General features: G+C 42.5%; 1 protein-coding gene across 5 annotated transcripts in view; it reads right to left on the bottom strand.

Moving 5' to 3' along the window:
* Positions 1–19515, bottom strand: part of PTPRG (protein tyrosine phosphatase receptor type G) — a 634330-nt gene that overhangs the window by 21858 nt on the left and 592957 nt on the right. For all 5 annotated transcript variants that reach the window (XM_040359120.1, XM_040359115.1, XM_040359118.1 and 2 more), the window contains 4 exons: positions 17373–17519; positions 13309–13402; positions 10912–10988; positions 8818–8946 (listed from right to left, as the gene is read on the bottom strand). In XM_040359120.1, the coding sequence (XP_040215054.1) occupies positions 8818–8946; positions 10912–10988; positions 13309–13402; positions 17373–17519 (447 nt within the window). The remainder of the gene's footprint in view (positions 1–8817; positions 8947–10911; positions 10989–13308; positions 13403–17372; positions 17520–19515) is intronic.

Genomic DNA, 19515 nt, shown 5'->3' with positions numbered 1-19515 from the left:
AGGTCCAGGTCTTAAGTGGTTAAAGTCCTTGTATTGTACATAGATCACCCAGAGGGGAATGTTTTTTTCTCAACAAAAGTGGAGCTACTCTTTAACAGATGCAGTCAACCAGAAAATTAAAAAAACATTTTTTATTATGTCTATGTACACCAGTCAACTTTTGAAATATAACATTTTGCATCTGTTATTTCCTTTTCTGATCTAAAAGAACTGTACCTTCTGTACTGTACCTTCAGAAAATAACTGGCAACAGAAAGGAGCCCACTCGATGAGTCTAATTTCCTGTCTCAAAAGCCAGAAATCGTTTAAAAATGTTTTCAATGCTGCACTGTATTTATATAATCACAAGAGGCTAACTGCCAGAAGCAGGCAGCCACTGCTTAACGTTTCGCTACAGAAAGTCCCCGGACGGACAGAAAACAAGGAATCCCTCTAGAAGCGAGGTCCACTTTAAAGTGCTTTATAATGTAATTATGGGGCCCTTTAAACAGAAGCCTAAAAAGGTCAAACTCAACTATAAACCAAGCTAAGTTTATCCAACTTGTACAAGAGTCCTGGACAAATCTTTCTAGAAATCAGGGTCACAATGGTCTCGAATAATAAACCGCAAAGCACCCCCAAGAGCTCTTATCCCGGGTGTTGAGTATGACACTACACCATTGTCACACGCTGAGAGTATTTAATCAGCATTGGCACTTTTTTAGTTCTACTCTGGGATTATCTGGCTGGAGTAGAGCAGAAACTGCTGTGTTCAGTTAATGTAGAGCAACCGTCCAAGTGATTTCACATTAATGTCGGTAATGTTGTCTCCCCATATTCCTATTAAAAGGTCATCTGCTTGTTCTTTAAGCAAGACTCCATTGAACACCTATTACATGCACTTAATTGCAGTTCATGACTAGGAGATGCTTGTAATGTGCACTGTGGGGCACTAAGGAGATTTTATGCAGAGTTTAATTTCGGTTAAATAGACCTGCACACGGAAAGTGTCTCTGTGATGGGCTGCATTTTATGCCGCTCAAGCTTACACCTGCTATTCACTCAAGCGTTTGTTTAAGAAATTTAGAAGAAACTGAATGGAGAGGTCTGGGAACATCAGATGATGATGGGAAGAGAGACCTATGCAACAATTCTGCATATTATTGTAAAATAAAATAAAGGGTTGAAGCCTGGGGGCCCACAGTAAAAGTCAACCTAATAGAATGTAGTCTCTTGACTTCTAGCTTTAAACAGCATACCTACATTGTGTCCTCAACCCTATTAAAGCGTAAATACAAATGTTGATTACGAAACATGTCTTCTCTTCCAACATCTGTACCTGACCTCACAAATGCTCTTTTGTCTTAGTGGCAAAAATTTCCACAGATACACTTACAAATTTTGTGAAAAGCCTTCCTAGAAAAGTGAACGTTGTGACAGTTGTAAATGGTGGGCCAACCCTGTAATAATGCCTATTGTTTTAGAATGGGATGTCCACCAAACTTATATTGGTGTAATGATCAGGTATCCCAAAAACATTGGGTCATATTATGTAAATACCTGATATGGCGGACCTCTTTCGGCCATCACACCTATCCTCGCTGACTCACGGATTTAATCTCTTCAACCTTGTATGGCGGACCTCCATCAGCCGCCACAAATACAGTGCCTTGCAAAAGTATTCACCCTTTTGGCTTTTTACCTATTTTGTTACATTACAGCCTTTAGTTCAAAGTAATAATAATAAGCCATACACTCCATAGAGTTGGGCTTTATGGCAGAGTGGCCAAAATAAAATGGCATGTTTTGAGTTTGCGAAAAGGCATGTGGGAGACTCCCAAAATGTATGGAGGAAGGTGCTCCGGTCTGATGAGACTAAAATTGAACTTTTTGGCCATCAAAGAAAATGCCATGTCTGAAGTAAACCCAACACATCACCCAAAGAACACCATCCCCACAGTGAAACATAGTGGTGGCAGCATCATGCTGTGGGAATGTTTTTCAGCAGTCGGGACTGGGAAACTGGTCAGAGTTGAGGGAAAGATGGATGGTGCTAAATACAGGGATATTCTTGAGCCAAACCTGTACCACTCTGTGTGTGATTTGAGGCTAGGACGGAGGTACACCTTCCAGCAGGAAAATGACCCCGAACACACTGCTAAAGCAACACTTGTGTGGTTTAAGGGGAAACATGTAAATGTGTTGGAATGGCCTAGTCAAAGCCCAGACCTCAATCCAATAGAAAATCTGTGGTCAGATTTAAAGATTGCTGTTCACAAGTGCAAACCATCCAACTTGAAGGAGCTGGAGCATGTTTTGCAAGGAGGAATGGGCAAAAATCCCAGTGGTAAGATGTGGGAAGCTCATAAAGACTTATCCAAAGCGACTTGGAGTGGATCCGCTGGTGTGCTTGCTTGGAGGTCTTGATGAGGATGTGTATTCTCCTCCTACCTATATTGCTCTTATTAGACTACTTTATTTGGCAAGAAAGCTCATAGCGAGATACTGGCTGTCCACCCAGACTCCGACGAACAAACAGTGGATCCAGGCAGTTAATGACATTGTTATAAGGGAAAAAACATATTTCCATAGGAAATCTCCACGGAAGTTCGAGAAAATATGGCAATGCTGGTTGGGTACACCAGAAGTAGTTCCTCCACAATTGGTCCTGAACAGATTACTACAATGTTTATGGTTCAAATGGGAGGATGATAAGGATTTGAAATAACTTTAATGAGAGGGGACATATGGGCAATGGGTCATACGACATGTAAAATGATATAATGGCACTGTCAGGTTGAAATAGTTTATGTTTGTTTTTTGTTTTCAAGTTTTATGTTTATGTTCCTCCTTATGGAAGATATAGCAAAGGACACGATGGAAGTTGTACTAGGTAACTACTTCAGTGATGGTTTTGAGTTTGAATAAGTACTCCTTGTATTTGTATGACTTTCAATGCAATTTATACAGCCCGTTGGGCTGCATACCTGTTTTGTGTATACCCTTTTGCTTTTTATTCAATAAACACCTTTTTGATTCAAAGCGACTTGGAGCCATTAAAAGCCGCAAAAGGTGGCTCTACAAAATATTGACTTTAGGGGGGTGAATAGTTATGCACATTGACTTTTTTGGTGTTTGCTTCACAATAAAAAAAAAAAAAAAATCTTCAAAGTTGTGGGCATGTTCTGTAAATTAAATGATGCAAATCCTCAAACAATTCATGTTAATTCCAGGTTGTGAGGCAAAAAAACACGAAAAATGCCAAGGGGGTGAATACTTTTGCAAGGAACTGTATGCTCGCTGACCTACTGATTCAATCCCCCATTGTGGGTGAAACCTTTTTAGCGCTGCTTATGGTCCCTGCATGAGAAGGTATTTGCGACATGGCTGTATCTATGTTTCTCAGTTTTCCACTTTACTTTTGGCCAGCCTAGTAGGCGTGTTAACACATCTTTATGGAATATGCTATTGTTATACATATCTTTTATGCTTCAATAATAACCTTATACTCTTGCACCCTTCTCTCCCCCTGAAGAAAGTAAAAACATATCTCCGAAACGCATTGGTTTGCCCTGTGAACTCCTTTAAGGATTTGACCACATACCTTACATTGGCCAGCCTGGTGCTCCAGCACTTTGAGTCGGAGGGTGACATTTGCTTATAATATTTTGTGTCATCATTTTGTTTGTTTTTACTGATGTGGCTATTAAATTACCATATGGTAATTTTTTTATGATTGTATACCAATAAAGTTTTTGTCATTTTTATTATACTTTTTTTATACCTCTTCACTACTCCTTTTGTCTGCCTCCAAAGTCCCAATTGGGGTATTATTGTTCTCTATTTGTATCAGATGAATGATCATTTTTTCCATTGTTAAACGATAAGTTCACATTTCATAATATGTTACACCCATATTCAGAGACTAAAATCAAGCTCTTTGGCATCAACTCAACTTGCCGTGTTTGTAGAAGGAGGAATGCTGCCTGTGACCCCAAAAACACCATCTGCCCTGCCAAACATGAAGGTGGAAACATTGGGGCATATTCTTAAAGATCTGAGGCGGCGGAACGTATGTCCTTTACGTTACGCCGCCGCAAGTTTAAGTGGCAAGTGCCTGATTCCCAAACCACTTACCTGTAAACTTGCGGCGGCGTCGCGTAAAGTCCACCCGCGCAAGCCCTCCTAATTCAAATGATCCTGGTAGGGGGCGTGGATCATTTAAATTAGGCGCGCTCCCGCGCCGATTGTAATGCACATGCTCCGTCGGGTAAATTACCCGACGTGCATTGCGCTAAATGACGTCTCACGGACGTCATTTGTTTTGACTGTAACGTAAGTGGCGTCCAGCGCCATTCACGGACGACTTACGCAAACGGTGTTACATTTTCAAATTTCGATGCAGGATCGACGGCCATACTTAACATTGAGTACGCCACCTAGGGGGCATGTTTATCTTTACGCCGCGTATCGCTTACGGAAACGACGTTAAAACACTACGGCGGGCAAGCATACGTTAGAGAATCGGCGTGACTAGTCATTTGCATATTCTACGCTGACCGCCACCTAGCGGTCAGCGTAAATATTGCAGCCTAAGATACAATGGCGCAGGCCGTCATATCTTAGGCATGTTTAAGTGTATCTCAGTTTGAGAATACACTTAAACATAGGATCGGACTTACGTCGGCGTATCTGCTGATACGCCGGCGTAAATTATTTGAGAATATGGCCCATTATGCTTTGGAGATGTTTTTCTGCTAAGGGGACAGGACAACTTCACTGCAAAGGGACGATGGACAGGGCCATGTGCCATCAAATCTTGGGTGAGAACATCCTTCCCTCAGCCAGGGAATTAAAAATAGGTCATGAATGGGTCTTCCAGCATGACAATTACTCAAAACACACGGCCAAGGCAACAAAAGAGTGGCTCAAGAAGAAGCACATTAAGGTCCTGGAGTGGCCTAGCCAGTCTCCAGATCTTAATACCATAGAAAATATGTAGAGGGAGCTGAAGGTTTGCGTTACCAAACGTCAGCCTTGAAACCTTTGGAGAAGATCTGCAAAGAGTGGGACAAAATCCCTCCTGAGATGTGTGCAAACCTGGTAGCCAACTACAAGACACATCTGACCTCGGTGATTGCCAACAAGGGTTTTACCACCAAGTGCCAAGTTATTTTTTGCAAATGGGTCAAATATTTAATTCACTCATTAAATTGCAAATCAATTTATAACTTGTGATAAAATGTGTTTTTCTGGATTTTTTGGTTGTTATTCTGTCTCTCACTGTTAAAATAAACCGACCATTAAAATTATAGACTGATCATTTCTTTGTCAGTGGTCAAACGTTCAAAATCAGCAGGCTACGTTATTCCCTCACTGTACAGTATAAGCATCTTCCTTCTACAGGGTAGTTATGAGGGGGGTTGGAGCAGTTTTAAAGCGGATCTCCACCCAAACTTAAACATGATCGCATAAATAATAGTTCTCCTAAAGAATGCTGAAACCGATATTTTTAATTAAAATAGTATTTACTGTACCATTAAACTGCATGGGCTTCCGGTCTGCCTCCCTCGGGTTTTTTGTTGGGTTTCTCTTAGTTTCCTGTCCCGCGTAGTCTCTTCTGGGAGCTTGTGTCATATTCTGGTAGCTTGATATCGTACCCTCCCGTTAGACAAAATATCGCGCGATTTCGAGGAAGTGACGCGTGATACAGACGCCAAAGCCATTGGTGCCCGTTGCTCGTGCGCGAGATCTAGCGGTGGATGCTGGGACATCAGCATCCACCGCAACAAGGAAGTGCCGGGCTGTGGGCTTATGCCCACAGTTAAAATGGTGCAGAAACCGGAAGGAGGAATATAACTTTTTATTTCAGACTGTATAGCAGCGGAGCGGGCGGGGAAGACAGGACATGTGAGTTGCGCAAGTTAGGGTAATTTAACTTTTAAATAGCCATTCACAAAAAAACGTTTTTGGCGTGGGAGATCCGCTTTAAAGGGGTTGTAAAGGAACACGTGAACCTGCAATGAATCCCGAATTAGGCAAAACATACATATTGCTTTAAAGGGGTTGTAAAGGAAACATTTTTTTTTCCATAATAAGCATCCTTTACCTGCAGACATTCCTCTTTTCACTTCCTCATTGTTCGTTTTTGCTCAGAAGTTGCTCTATTTCTTCTCTGTTCTGTTCACTTCCTGCTTGTCTGATTTTACTGACCACCGTGACGGGAGGCTTTACTGCGGTGGTCAGTGACATGCTCGCCCCCTCCTGGGAACTACATCTGTGCGGCAGGACGCTCTCTACGTGTTAGAGACTTCAAGGAGGTGTGAATTACTAGGCGTGCCGCAATTCATACTGGGAAATGTAGTTCTTACATGAACGAGCGATGCAAACCAGGAAGTGAATGAGAGAACAGAAACTAGAATGCCAGAGGTGATATAGATTAAGGAATTTAATAGGTATTTACTCGTTTTTTAACAGAATCATTACACTATTCTGTCTGTACCTTGCAGACATTCATTTTAGGCAATTTTTTTTTTCCCTTTACAACTCCTTTAAGCTTAGTTAGATCTAGTCTGGAATTACACTAAAAGCCTGTACATACCTGTAGTTCTTTTCCTCAGAATCCACAGGGACACTCAATATACCAATAATGACTTCCAGCTCAAAGTTAGAGTGTCACCCCTGCAATGCCAGCTTTTCTATTGGTTGGTGGACATCACAGGAGTGCATTAATGGATTCTGGGGCCTTTTACAATGCCAGTGGGGACAGGATAGAAAACTATCCTGATCACTGACCGTGTCCATGATAAGACAATACCAGCCTTGTAACGAACGATCTCCATTGACGTGAAATAGCATAGCTAACCTTGAAAGTTTCAGGGCTCTGTCAGATGGATCGCGCACCAACCACCGCCCTCTAAAGTCTCTGGCCAGTTTTGATGCTCTTTGTAATCATAAAACAACTAAAATGCTTACAAATCACAATCAATTTGAAGCCTTTTAAATGAAATGAAAAGAGCGAGGGGAAAAAAAAAAAAAAACAGACACCAAATGTGCCTACTGCATATCTTCTAATTACTTTGTTTTTGATAAATGTCTGAATATACAAGCTGCGCATTGTGGATAAGGCCAATGTAATTTTGCTGCAGCGAGGTTGCCCAGCCCTAGGCCTGCAGAGAGTTCAGTTTCCCATACCCATCTCACTAATAATAATAATGATGCTGGTAAAAATCACATTACAAACACTGAGGACACTTGATGTGTGAAAGGCATCAAATAATGGGTTATTTGTATATTCTCCTTGCTTTTGACAGCCAAATTTCCAGCTTGTCGCAGTGATGACAGCCCCTGCCACATAAATTACTGGCAGCCTATTTACCGCACAGCTCACTTAATGACGCTGTAATTTACTGTAGTAAATTGTGTCTACCTGTCGTAGCGGAGGATTTGCATCTCAAGCGGACAAAGGAACCTCATCTGGTACAATTAAAGATAAATAAGGGCCTGCAGGCCTCTCTTATGTGCTACCTGTCAGCAAGCCTCTGCCAATCACGAACAGCAAATATGGACACAGAAGTTAATAATTATAAGAGTATTAAGCACTTTTCTGCCCAACAACCTCAAATGAATGGGATTACTGAGCAATAACCAATGAGAGAGGGATAGAGCCCCAAATCAATGCTGAATTTAATTGTTTGCGACATTATACACACATTGTAATTATCGGAGTTAGGTCAAAGTCCTTCTTGAGCTCCAGTAATTGGCACGACACCTAACACTTTACAAGGCCACAGAGCTAGTTAAAGAATAACTCAATACCATTTTTTTGTTTTTTACAATTATTACAAGCCAATAGATTAACAAACACTATATATATTATATATACATTATATAACAAAAAATGAGGATGAGATCTCTGTGTAATGCAATTCAACTTTACTTCAAAAAATCCATCCTCATGTACAAATAATTGATCCAACAAGCAACTGTCCAGTTTCAAGCAACACACTGCTCTTTCTCAAGCCATGTGTATGTAACCCAGATTATGGACATTCACTGATTTACACATTCATATCAAGCAGTAGATGAAATTTTTTAACAATCCTGCACTGACCTTTGTAGCTGCAGGCACTTTGAAGCAATAAATGCTCAAAGTTCACAAAAGAACAACTGAAGTTCTCCAAGTCCGTTTTCAAAGCAGCTCATCCTTCCCCCTGATCCCCTTCCCAAATATTCTGGTAAGTTTTATGATTAGATGGATTGAATGTTGTGACATCACTGGGAGGAAGGAGAAATCAGGGGCTGCTTTGCTGAGAGAAAAGGACTGCAACTACATCAGTGCCTACAGCTGTGAACTTTAAAGTGGTAATAAAGCTTTAATTTTTTTTAATATAATAAACATGTTATACTTACCTGCTCTGTGCCATGGTATGGCACAGAGCAGTCCCAGTCCTCCTTCTTTTGGGGTCCTGGCTCCTCCTCTTCAGTGAGTGCTCACCATTGGAAGCCTCTTTCTATGGGGGCACTCTTGTAGGCTCACTGACAGCAGCGGGAGCCTATTAATCTGCCCAGGGAGGAAGGGGAGAACTGCTGCTCTAATGCACAACTCTGGACCGAGTTTGGGCTCAGGTAAGTAAGAGGGGAAACCTCTGACATATATTTTTTTTTTACCCTAAGGCAAAGAATGCATTGAGGTAAAAAAAAAAACCTTAAGGCTTTAGCGCTAGTTTAGGACTGAAGTGCTCTATGACTGCTTTGACATTTCTACTAGCACATTACAAAGCTTCCTCACACTCAGCTCTGGGGTTCAGAGAAATATAGAACATGTATAACACTTACCAAGCTATTACTGTCTGGTAACATGACAATAATTTGTGCATTGTGATCCCAGATCATCCGCCAGAAGTCTTTAGTCGTGTGTGGCATGGGGTGCTGGGTGATGATAAACTCATTACTTCTTAAGTAACCCTGAAATACAAAACGTTCGTCAATTTTGGATTGTTTTTTTTTTTTTTCAGTTTTGGATAGAGTGGTGATGGGTGGGAGCTCCTATCTGGGTTTTATTGCTCTAGTGTAGAGAAGTAGTGTTTAAGAGCTTAGAGTTCCCTGTCATGAGTTGGGGGTCTTAGACCCCATACACAATACTACTAGATTTTCTGCCTCCTACCAATAGGGGTAATACACCTCCTCCTATTGGCTACCAACCCTAAGGCCATATTTATTCTCACTGATGCGGAGCCCGTGACATTTTCTGCCCCTGCTGGCCACAATCCGGCCCTCCTAAAGTCTGAAGGACAATAAAGTGGCCCTTTGTTTGAAAAGTTTGGAGACCCCTGATCTAGACCCTGTAGAACCTCCAGGCACGAATTGTGAACACTAATAAACCATGTCTGTTTTTCTTACCTGCATATCAGAAAATATTTTATTGCAGCCCCCACTAGAGAGCTTCAATCTCTTTATTTGTCCTGGTGACCACTGCAAGGAAAAATCTAATACCAGCCAAATATGGGTTACAGCAAAGAAAATGGATCGATTCCCATATCAAAGCACTCAGTGTTGACAGGGGAATCCCTCCCGTGAAGCAATTGCGTTCTCCTGGCGGGAGGGGGGGGGAGAACAAAGTGATTATTGATAGCGGCCATAATAGCTGCTAGCAATATACAATCTGTAAGGCTGGTTATATCTAAATGGGTACATTTAGCCTGCCCATACATGGTTTGAATCAAATTTGAACCGTCTATGGTCGGCTTAAGACTTTTAGTGGTCACCAGACCATCTCCCAGGATTTACAGTGCTTATTAGACCTATGAAACTCTAAGTGACAAGTGAGCCAGCTACTTTTTTTTTTAATGGTGAAAATCAAATAGCAAAGGGCCAGAAACATAAGGGAAGCCTTTTTTTTATACAGATAATTGGACACTAACCTGCTCACATTGAACGGAAAAATTGCATGTTGTTATCCAGTTACCAAAGGACTTTAAAGGGTTATATTACCTTTACAGAAAACATTTAAATGAACAGCAGACACCGTCCCCACCATTGCCTAGTCACCACTGTACTTACCTCCAGGGTTGCTGATCTCTCAGCATCCCCCCAGCTGGTCCAGGGATTTGAAATCCCTGCTCTTGTCTCTCTTTTCCATGCTGCGCTTCCAGGAAGGACCAGAACGATGCACTGTGAGAGTGCTGGCCAAACAGAATTAGTCTGGCCTGACAACACCAGAGGTAAGTACAGAGGGGACCAAAGGGTGTCCGGTGTTCAAGTTTACATGTTTTTGGTAAAGGTGAACACTTTAGGAGGGAGAAGAGCAGGAATTTCAAAGCTCGACCCGCTGAGGGGGCTGGAGGTAAGTACAGCGGGGAGCGGGCAGGGGTGGGCTGTTAGCAATTCACATAAAAAAAATAATTATATAAAAAGGTAATTTGAAAATTAAAAAGGACACGAAGGGGGTAGGGAAAGTGCTGCTCACCCCTAAATAATATAGTACATGGAAAGGCTCCAATGGGGTTTTTAGGCAGAAAACAGGTAAAGGATTAAATGAAATGCACATATGTAAAAAGTAAAAAAGTTTAATTAATTGTAAAAAAAAATACCAGAGCTTATTTTTACAATTAATTAAACTTTTTTACTTTTTACATATGTGCATTTCATTTAATCCTTTACCTGTTTTCTGCCTAAAAACCCCATTGGGGAGCCTTTCCATTTACTAAAAAGGTAATTTAACCCCTTGAAGTCCTTTAGAAACTGTGACTCGCAACGTGCAATATTTTTGTAACTGTGGCTCGCAAAGCATCAAAGTGGGTCTGTGATTGGCTGATGTAGATATCATACTGCACGTAAATGCTCTTCATATGTTTTTGAGCAAATCCCAAGAGCTTTCAAGACACCATGTTAAAGTCGCAATCTAATTCAGAATAACTTCCCATCTCTCACCATGATATAAGAAGCATTGATGTAATCTGTTCCCTTCATTCCAGGCAGTGGCGCTAGACCCACTCTTGCACGCTCAGCTGAGGAAAAGGAAAAAATAACAAGTATTTTAGAGAAGGCCAGTTATGGACATTACTGTCAGATTACAATGGCTACTTACAGGATGAATGCACATAAGTAGGTTAATTATTCCCGTTCTGTCCACTGCTCTGCTGACAGAGAAGGCAGAAGGGCAGCCATAAAGGGTCACTAAACAAATTGCATCATTTTCATGAAATCGTTTATGCAAAATGGTTGCTGATGACATTCATGGATGAATATGTAAAAGTCTCAGGAGATCCAACAGAAGAATTTCTAATGTTGCGCAGCTAAATCTTGGAGGCAGAAGACACTTTTAAATTCAAACTAAGCTAAAACTCTACATTACTGTTCTTCCCTTTAAGCACACAATCCCCTTTGCTTCGCTTCCCTGGTGCTCTATACAACCCCTAATAGTGAGGAAAAGAAGTCCAGTGTAAGATCGGATTTGATCCAGAGATTACACAAGGCTGAGGACTGTCTTCACCTCAATGTGACAGTTCTGGGCCAAGCATCAAAACTGTGACATGAGAAGAAGGGGGTGTAAGTCACATGCTCCTTCATACTTGAAAGTACCGGGTGGTTTCTTCATTGTCAGTGCCTGAACAGAGCAGTGGGGGAGTAAAGAAAACGGTATGTGCAGCTGGTAAGGGGGCATTAATATGAACTCACTGCTTTGCTCAGCATTTAGCCCATGTTAAATTTAGGTGGTATAGTAAAGTAAAGTAGGGAAGGATATTTCCCAACACTCAACACTTTCTGTCCATAATGGCAGAGTGGAAAGCAACAGACATTGTGCTGCCCCAATTTTCCTGACATGGAGAAAAAGCTTACTCATAAAAAAGACGTAGATCTCAATTGCAACACAGGAGTGACCAGAGGTGGGTTATCCAAAAGGCAACCTAGACGAAGGGCCTGCTGGAGGTCCAGGGGGCCCAGCTAAAATCTATTTTTCAATAAACCAGAGGAACAGGACAATTGGTTAAAGATGTGCACCTGCCTTTTTCTCTACAAGGGAGCCTGTACTTGTTGGAAGTTGATGTCTTCTCCATGCCACTTGCAATCCTTATTGCCAGTCGAAGGCTACTACCTTACCTCAGGTCCCATTCTCCTTCAACCCATCTCAGAGTAGGCAACTTAAAATCAATTTTTCATTGTGGTTTTGCATTGACTAGCCTTTATAACCTTGGAGCCTATGCAGTAAAAACATTTTTTTATGACTTTTAGGCCCGGATTCACAAAGCACTTGCGCCGACGTATCTCAAGATACGCCGCGTAAGTGCAAAAATGCGCCGTCGTATCTGTGCGCCGGACCCACAAACTAAGATACGCCTAAAAATAGGCTTCATCCCGCCGACGTAACTTGCTTACGCTGGCATAGCGTGGGCGCATATTTAGGCTGGACGCAGGATGGCGCTCCCATTGATCAGCCATTCAAATATGTAAATGAGGAAAATACGGCGATTCATGAACGTACGTCCGCCCGATGCAGGCTACGAGTGGTGCGCGTAAGTTGTACGTCCGGCGTAAAGTTAAGCCCCATAAAGGAGGTGTAACCCAGCAGCAGACATGCAAAGGTCTGCACCAAGGAATACAAGCCGGCGAATTTTACGTAGTTTACGTTGGACGTGAGTCTGGCTAGGCGTAGGATACGTTCATGGCGTAGGCAGTGATCCGGCGTATCTTAGGCAGTTGTTCCGACGTGGTTGTGAGCATGGGCAGGGGGATGTGTCCACGGCATGACGCATGCGCAGTTCTTTAAACGTACTTGTCTGGCGCTCGGACCATCATTTGAATGGGGTCACGCCTCATTTGCATGGGTCAAGCCCACTTCCACCTACGAAATCTATGCCACGCCGATGCAGCGTTGGGAGCAATAGCTTGCTGAATGCAGTGCTTGCCTCTCTGTGCTGCGTCGGTGTAGCGCACAGGGGGATGCGCTGCGGCGGCGTAATGTGCGCCTGCTGTCTGTGAATCCAGGCCTGTATCTTCAGGTTGTGCTACCATGTCTATGGTGTCCCTTTCAACAAGAATCAGGTAAATGTGTTTTAATAAAATCAGCAAGACTTTATCATTCCTCTCTGACATAAGAGACATAAAAGAAAAGCTTTGCACTTGGCTTTGCGTAGAAAGACACAAACCTACAGTATATTCTCATTTAATAAAAATTTCAGAAGGAATAGAAGTTCTAAAGAGGTCACATGATCCTTCAAGGGGAAAGGTGGGGGGGTAAAACAATAGGGTCAGACATGGGCTCTGAATGTGTTATTAATTAATGTATCCTGTTACAGCAATCACACAAGTAATGAAGCGCAGTCTTACATGGCACGACTGATGAATTTCTGTTCTTTTCTTTGTTACAATCTTTCTGGGCACTGAAGCATTCAATGTATTTCGCATTACATTGTGTAACCAGCTGAAAAATATAAAACACAATATAATATGTGTTATTTAATGGGGTGTGAGCAGCACGTAGATCATACAGCGATTCAAGAGAGCAGTTCTTTTTTTTCTGCCACACTTTGATCACCTAGGATGGTTGCAGAAAAAAAAATGAAATTAAGACAATTCTGTGTTAAAATACCAAAGGTCGGTGCTGTAGGACAAGCTGGAACCGTAAGGTGTACACTGTATGGCCAAAGGTTTGTCAACACCTGACCATCGTTATAGACCCATCCTTGGGTCTACAACTCCAATCTTCTGGGAAGACTTTCCACAACATTTTGCAGGGTGTCTGTGGGAATTTTTACCCATTCAGCCAAAAAGAGCATTTGTGGGGTCAGGCACTGATGTTGGACAAGACCTGGCTGCCAGTTGGTATTCCAGTTCATCCAAAAAGTGGTCAGTATAGTTGAGGTCACCAAACCTATCAAACCATGTCGTTATAGCACTGGCCTTACTACACAGGGATAAAGTCATGTTGGAACAGAAAATTGTCTTCCCCAAACTGTTTCTACAAGATTGGAAGTGCAGAATTATCGTATTCTATAGCAGTAACAGTACCCTTCATTCGAAACACCTAAAAACAATAATTTGAAGGGGCATATAGTGTATGTTATATTAATTCCTGGGAAAACAATTTTTTATACAGTGGCCCCAACATCAAAAGGCACATAGATCAGTGGTTGCCAACCTTTTGACCACTAAACTCACAATTTTTAATCCTGCAGACCACTAACATGGATTTTACGTGCCTTAAACAATACACACAATGCTCTGCCCCCCCCCCCCCGATTACACTACTGTCTCATACAAACAATGATCCGGCTATCTGATGCCCCTCCTACACACAAACACACACTCTGCATCACACTGCTGCCTTATACAGACTCATCATTGGATCTCATTCAGCCATGTGTTCGAGCTCCATGCTCATTCCCAAATTCTGTGATCAGCGGTGCCATTGGAAGTCCCCTCCTCCTCCTCACACTCTCTGCACTACTCATGGCGACTCCCTCTGAGTTCACAGGAGCTGGAACTACAGAGGCATCAGGTATCAATGTGTGCCGACAGCAGGGTTGCCAACCGTCAGTAAATTTACAAACAGTTTGTAAAATCCATAATTTTTGCATCTGTCCATAAATGTCCATTACGAACATAGAGACTACACGTCCATAATGGACATTTATGGACAGATGCAAAGATTACAGATTTTACAAACTGTTTATAAATTTACTGAAAGTTGGCAACCCTGGCTGACAGTATTGACGTCAGCGAGCATTGAGAACACTGGAAACAACACTGGGCTGTATACATCCTCCACAATGTGGCAGAACCCCTGGGTTCCACCAAAGGTTTCTCGTGGACCAGAACCACTGGTTGGCGACCAGCGGGGACATAAATTACTAAGGCAAACAAACTTCTTTCTCAATGGACCCAAGGCCAAGCCAGCTTTGATCACATGGTCCCTGCCTATCAGGGAGCATTGTAGGTGTTTGAAAACATTATTCTTGCTGAAGTAAGTGTTTAAATCAGATGGACCCCGTCTGGTAGACGGAGCAGGGAGATAAGCAGCTTGGCAAGGCACAACCAGGAAACACAGCATGCATATTGTAATTAGCAAATAAGGCTGTTCCAACGCACATATATAATTACAATCTAGGATAAGATGAGATAAATATATTATTGTCATTGCAATGCCAATTACAATGAAATTCTATAAAAGCTCCACACGTGTAGACATAAAACAACCTCACCATACACACATGTAAACAATTACACCCCCACACACACAGAAACATGGATTTTAATGTATAACTAAAGGCCACTTTTTTTTAGTTTTGGATAGAATGGAGGATGATTGTTGGCCTTTATTGCTGTCTGTACCCCTATTCGGGCTTTTCCCCCTTATCATACAAAGCAAAGGTAAAAAAAAGAAAAGTAATATAGGGGAATCTTCCAATGGGGACAATAGTTCTGGTGACCTGAGGGGGCCCAAGGGATTCCCTCTCACTTCTTGTTTTGGATATGGGACTGGAAGTGAACGTAAATCTCTCCTATGGGGCGCAGATGGCAAAAAATCTCTATCCAAAAAATAAAAAAAGGGGGCCTATAATTCTACTTTAAAGAAATAGCTTTTATGGCTTCCTGTGACCCTTCCCCCCAGAACTACATCTCGAAATTATCCTTTCTCTACACATAGTGTGAGGGTTGGCTTAAAGTGGAAGCATTTGTTTCTAGGATTAAGCCCTGGTTCACACTGGGCTGCGGGAGTGAAGCCGTGCGAGTTCAGCTGAACTCGCACGATTTCACTCCCGCTGGCAGTCCCGAATTCGGCCACGATTTAAGAGACATCTGTGCAGGTTTCTGCACAGATGTCTATGTAAATCGCGGGCCCGAAATCGCAAAAAGTAGTACAGGAACTACTTTTTGAAATCGGTGCAGCGCCGCAGATGCGGCGTCGCACCGATTAGGACAGTGTCATTGCCGACAATTGCCGGCAAATGCCGCCGATTTGAACATGTGAAATCGCATCTCAAATCGAAGTAAATCGTACCCAGTGTGAACCTGGGCTAAGTTTGGTTTTTGGCTGCACTGTAGTGAGTGAAGTAGCGATTGTTTTGGTCTGCTCAGAGTTTCCTGATTTGAGAGTTTGATTACCCCCACCTGACTCAAAGTAGTTTACAAAGCATAGGGCAGGGAGATTCAAATAGTTAAATATTTATCATACCCCAGCCAGTCCCTGGAAGGAGGTGTCCAGAAGGTGGCTGGGAACATGATAAATATGCAGGAGACCTTAGCAGATGTTTCTTCTTTCAAGGGAGGGTTCCAGTTCTCTTGGGGTTACTGCTCCTAGACGCAGCTCCACTAAGACAAGAAATTGTAGTCTAGGCCTAAGCAACTGCTGGGCTGTGGGCCTGGGGAAGATTGCCAAGGATTACATTTGCTGGAGGGAACTGTACTTAAGTTCTGGGTCTGGAGAAGGTGCTTAGTATCTCCCTCACTAAGGAACTACTTGTGGATGCTAGGTGGCAGACAGCTCCTGGGACACTGTGAGTTAAGACCTTATTGGGGACTGATAACTGTGCTATAAATGGAACCAAGTGCCAGAAGTGGTTTTGTAGACTGCTGGTGTAAGGTCCTAGATATACTGGCCATTATCTGCCACCTTCAGAAGGGTGCTATTGGAAGATTAGAGAGACGTTTGTCCTCCTATTGTTGTTACTGATCATTTTGGAGTATCCTGTGACACTAAACCCCTCTCCTGTTAGAGTTCTTCCACAATAAATACTAAAAAGACAACCCCTAGACTGAGCATGAATGGTCAGCGTTGATGGGACTATGACTGTGTGACTGGAAGCCTCTGTACTATTTGGGAGAACCTAAGAATATTCTTAGCGGCCCCTTCGGGGGTGACTGACTCTACATACTTTTCTGTACTCACAGCATTTTAAAAGGGTGCCTGTATTGCATTCAGGTGCTGAATATTTTTTTTAGCCCACACATATACTTTAAAAATACTACATTTCCTCTTTAAGAAGCTATTTTCCTGTGTGGGTAATACAAGTGAACAGCAGATTTCCCAGTCTAGCATTTCATAAAGAAACATTTATATGGCTCAGATAAGACAAATAATACAGATTGCGATATCTGCCTGGAACGTATTCAGTATGAGACATCGTGCAGCAAAATTTAATCTGCAGCAACACCAGAGCATTTTCTCATCCCACGGCACCGTTTAATATTTGATGAAGACAACAAATCAGAGTTTCACATTGACAGACTTCTAAACATATCTACTTGGAGGGATCAGAGAGGAGAAGAAGTCTTGGGGTTAATGTTATAATGGGCCCTCGTTGTGTCTTTAACCTGTGGAATATCCATCATTCCACTCGGGAATGACTATGAGTGTCTTCATGAGGTTGTATGCAGCTGTGTGTCATTACCCTGAATTGCTTCTCCAGCCTCGTCTTCCCTCCTGCTGTAGGTGTCAGGATGGTGTTCACATAGCTGTGCAGCTGGTTCGAGCACACTTCCGTCTCCTTTCCCAAAATGGCCTCTAATAGGGTGTCGTGAATGAAGATGTATTGTTCCTGAAAGAGACAATAATACAATGAGCTTTCCCCTTGGGCACACGTGAACCTGCAATGAATCCTGAATTAGGCAAAACATACATGTTGCTTTAAAGGGGTTGTAAAGGAAACATTTTTTTTTTCATAATAAGCATCCTTTACCTGCAGACATTCCTCTTTTCACTTCCTCATTGTTCGTTTTTGCTCAGAAGTTGCTCTATTTCTTCTCTGTTCTGTTCACTTCCTGCTTGTCTGATTTTACTGACCACCGTGAAGGGAGGCTATACTGCGGTGGTCAGTGACGTGCTCACCCCCTCCTGGGAACTACATCTGTGCGGCAGGACGCTCTCTACATGTTAGAGACTTTAAGGAGGTGTGAATTACTGGGCGTGCCGCAATGCATACTGGGAAATGTAGTTCTTACATGAACGAGCGATGCAAACCAGGAAGTGAATGAGAGAACAGAAACTAGAATGCCGGAGGTGATATAGATGAAGGAATTTAATAGGTATTTACTCATTTTTTAACAGAATCATTACACTATTCTGTCTGTCTACCTTGCAGACAATTTTAGGCAAAAAATGTTTTCCTTTACAACTCCTTTAACTCTTTTTGCTGCCCAAGCCATTTTTTTGCACACAGGTTTAAATAATTATTTCACTGAAGCAGACACCATGGAGAATCCAATTTTTATTTCAGACGATATTTGTGAAGATTATCAAGCCAAAATTGGAGTAGAAAATACACTTCAAGCTGTTGTATACCCTTAAGAAAAATAAAAAAACCTGTAAGGCAAAGGCATAATGACTAGCATACTAGCTTGTGATTAATTACTTACCTTAGATCGAAGCCCCCGCAGCGGTCCTCGGACACGTCCTCCATCGCTGCCAAGATACCCGGAGTGACTTCCGGGTATCGCAGCTCCGGCGCTGTGACTGGCCGGAGCGGCGATGACGTCACTCCCATGCATGTGCGCGGAACGGCACGATCCCTGTGCATGCGTACATTTCCGGCAGGCTCCCATTGAGGATCTGCTGCGCTCAGTGCGCCTGCGCCGTTGTCTACGGCGCGCATGCACCGTAGAATTCGGCGCCCGCTTTTCTGCAAATATCTCCTTAACCATGTAGGTTAAGGAGATATTGCAAGCACCTACAGGTAAGACTTAATGTAGGCTTACCTGTAGGGGCAAGTATACCCTGAGGGTATACAACCGCTTTAAAGCTGAATACCAGGACTTCAACCACTTTGTAAAAAGTGCAGGCACACTAAGAGTTAAATCCAAGGAGGTGCATGACATCTCCTGAACGTATTTCTATTATTTATATCCGACAGGTTTATGTCTCTGCCAGAACATACACTGACACTAGGGGCTGAGAGAGACACACACAGAGCAGCTATTCCTGCACCTCCACTCTGCTGCCCATTCAGAGAAACCTTTGTATTTTGTGAATGAGTTCACATAATGCAAAGGCTTATGTGATTGGGAAGGAGGAGGGGAGGGGCAGGCATAGCAGTTGCACCAACTCTAATGTTGAAGATGCTTAGACCTGAAGCATCAGCATCAGATGTAAATACAACAGAAAAGCCCAGGAGAGGTCATGCACTTCTCCTTGGACATAAGTCATAGTGTGCCTTCACTTTTTACAAAGGAGCTGAATTCCTGGAATTTCACTTTTTACAAAGGAGCTGAATTCCTGGAATTTCACTTTTTACAAAGGAGCTGAATTCCTGGAATTCAGCTTTAAGTTAATTTTAGGGCACACAAATGCAAAATATTACCCATTTTTTTATTTTTGTAAAACATAAAAGATGAGGTTACACTTAATAAACAGCTACCCAACATGTCAAGCCTTAAAACTGTGTGCACCTGTGACCAGCCAGGGAAGTCAGCCGGACCCGGAAGGGACATTATATCCAGGTTCTTAGTAGGAAGGGGAGATCAGTGAACAAACGTTCCTTGATCTCCATCCCTTCTATATGGCAGTACCCACCATGTCAGTCCCAGATTCACTGATGG

Source organism: Rana temporaria, chromosome 7 (genome assembly GCF_905171775.1).
Source record: "Rana temporaria chromosome 7, aRanTem1.1, whole genome shotgun sequence".
NCBI classification, from domain to species: domain Eukaryota; kingdom Metazoa; phylum Chordata; class Amphibia; order Anura; family Ranidae; genus Rana; species Rana temporaria.
Note: the sequence above shows the minus strand (reverse complement) of the source record. Positions and strands in the feature narration are given on the sequence as shown.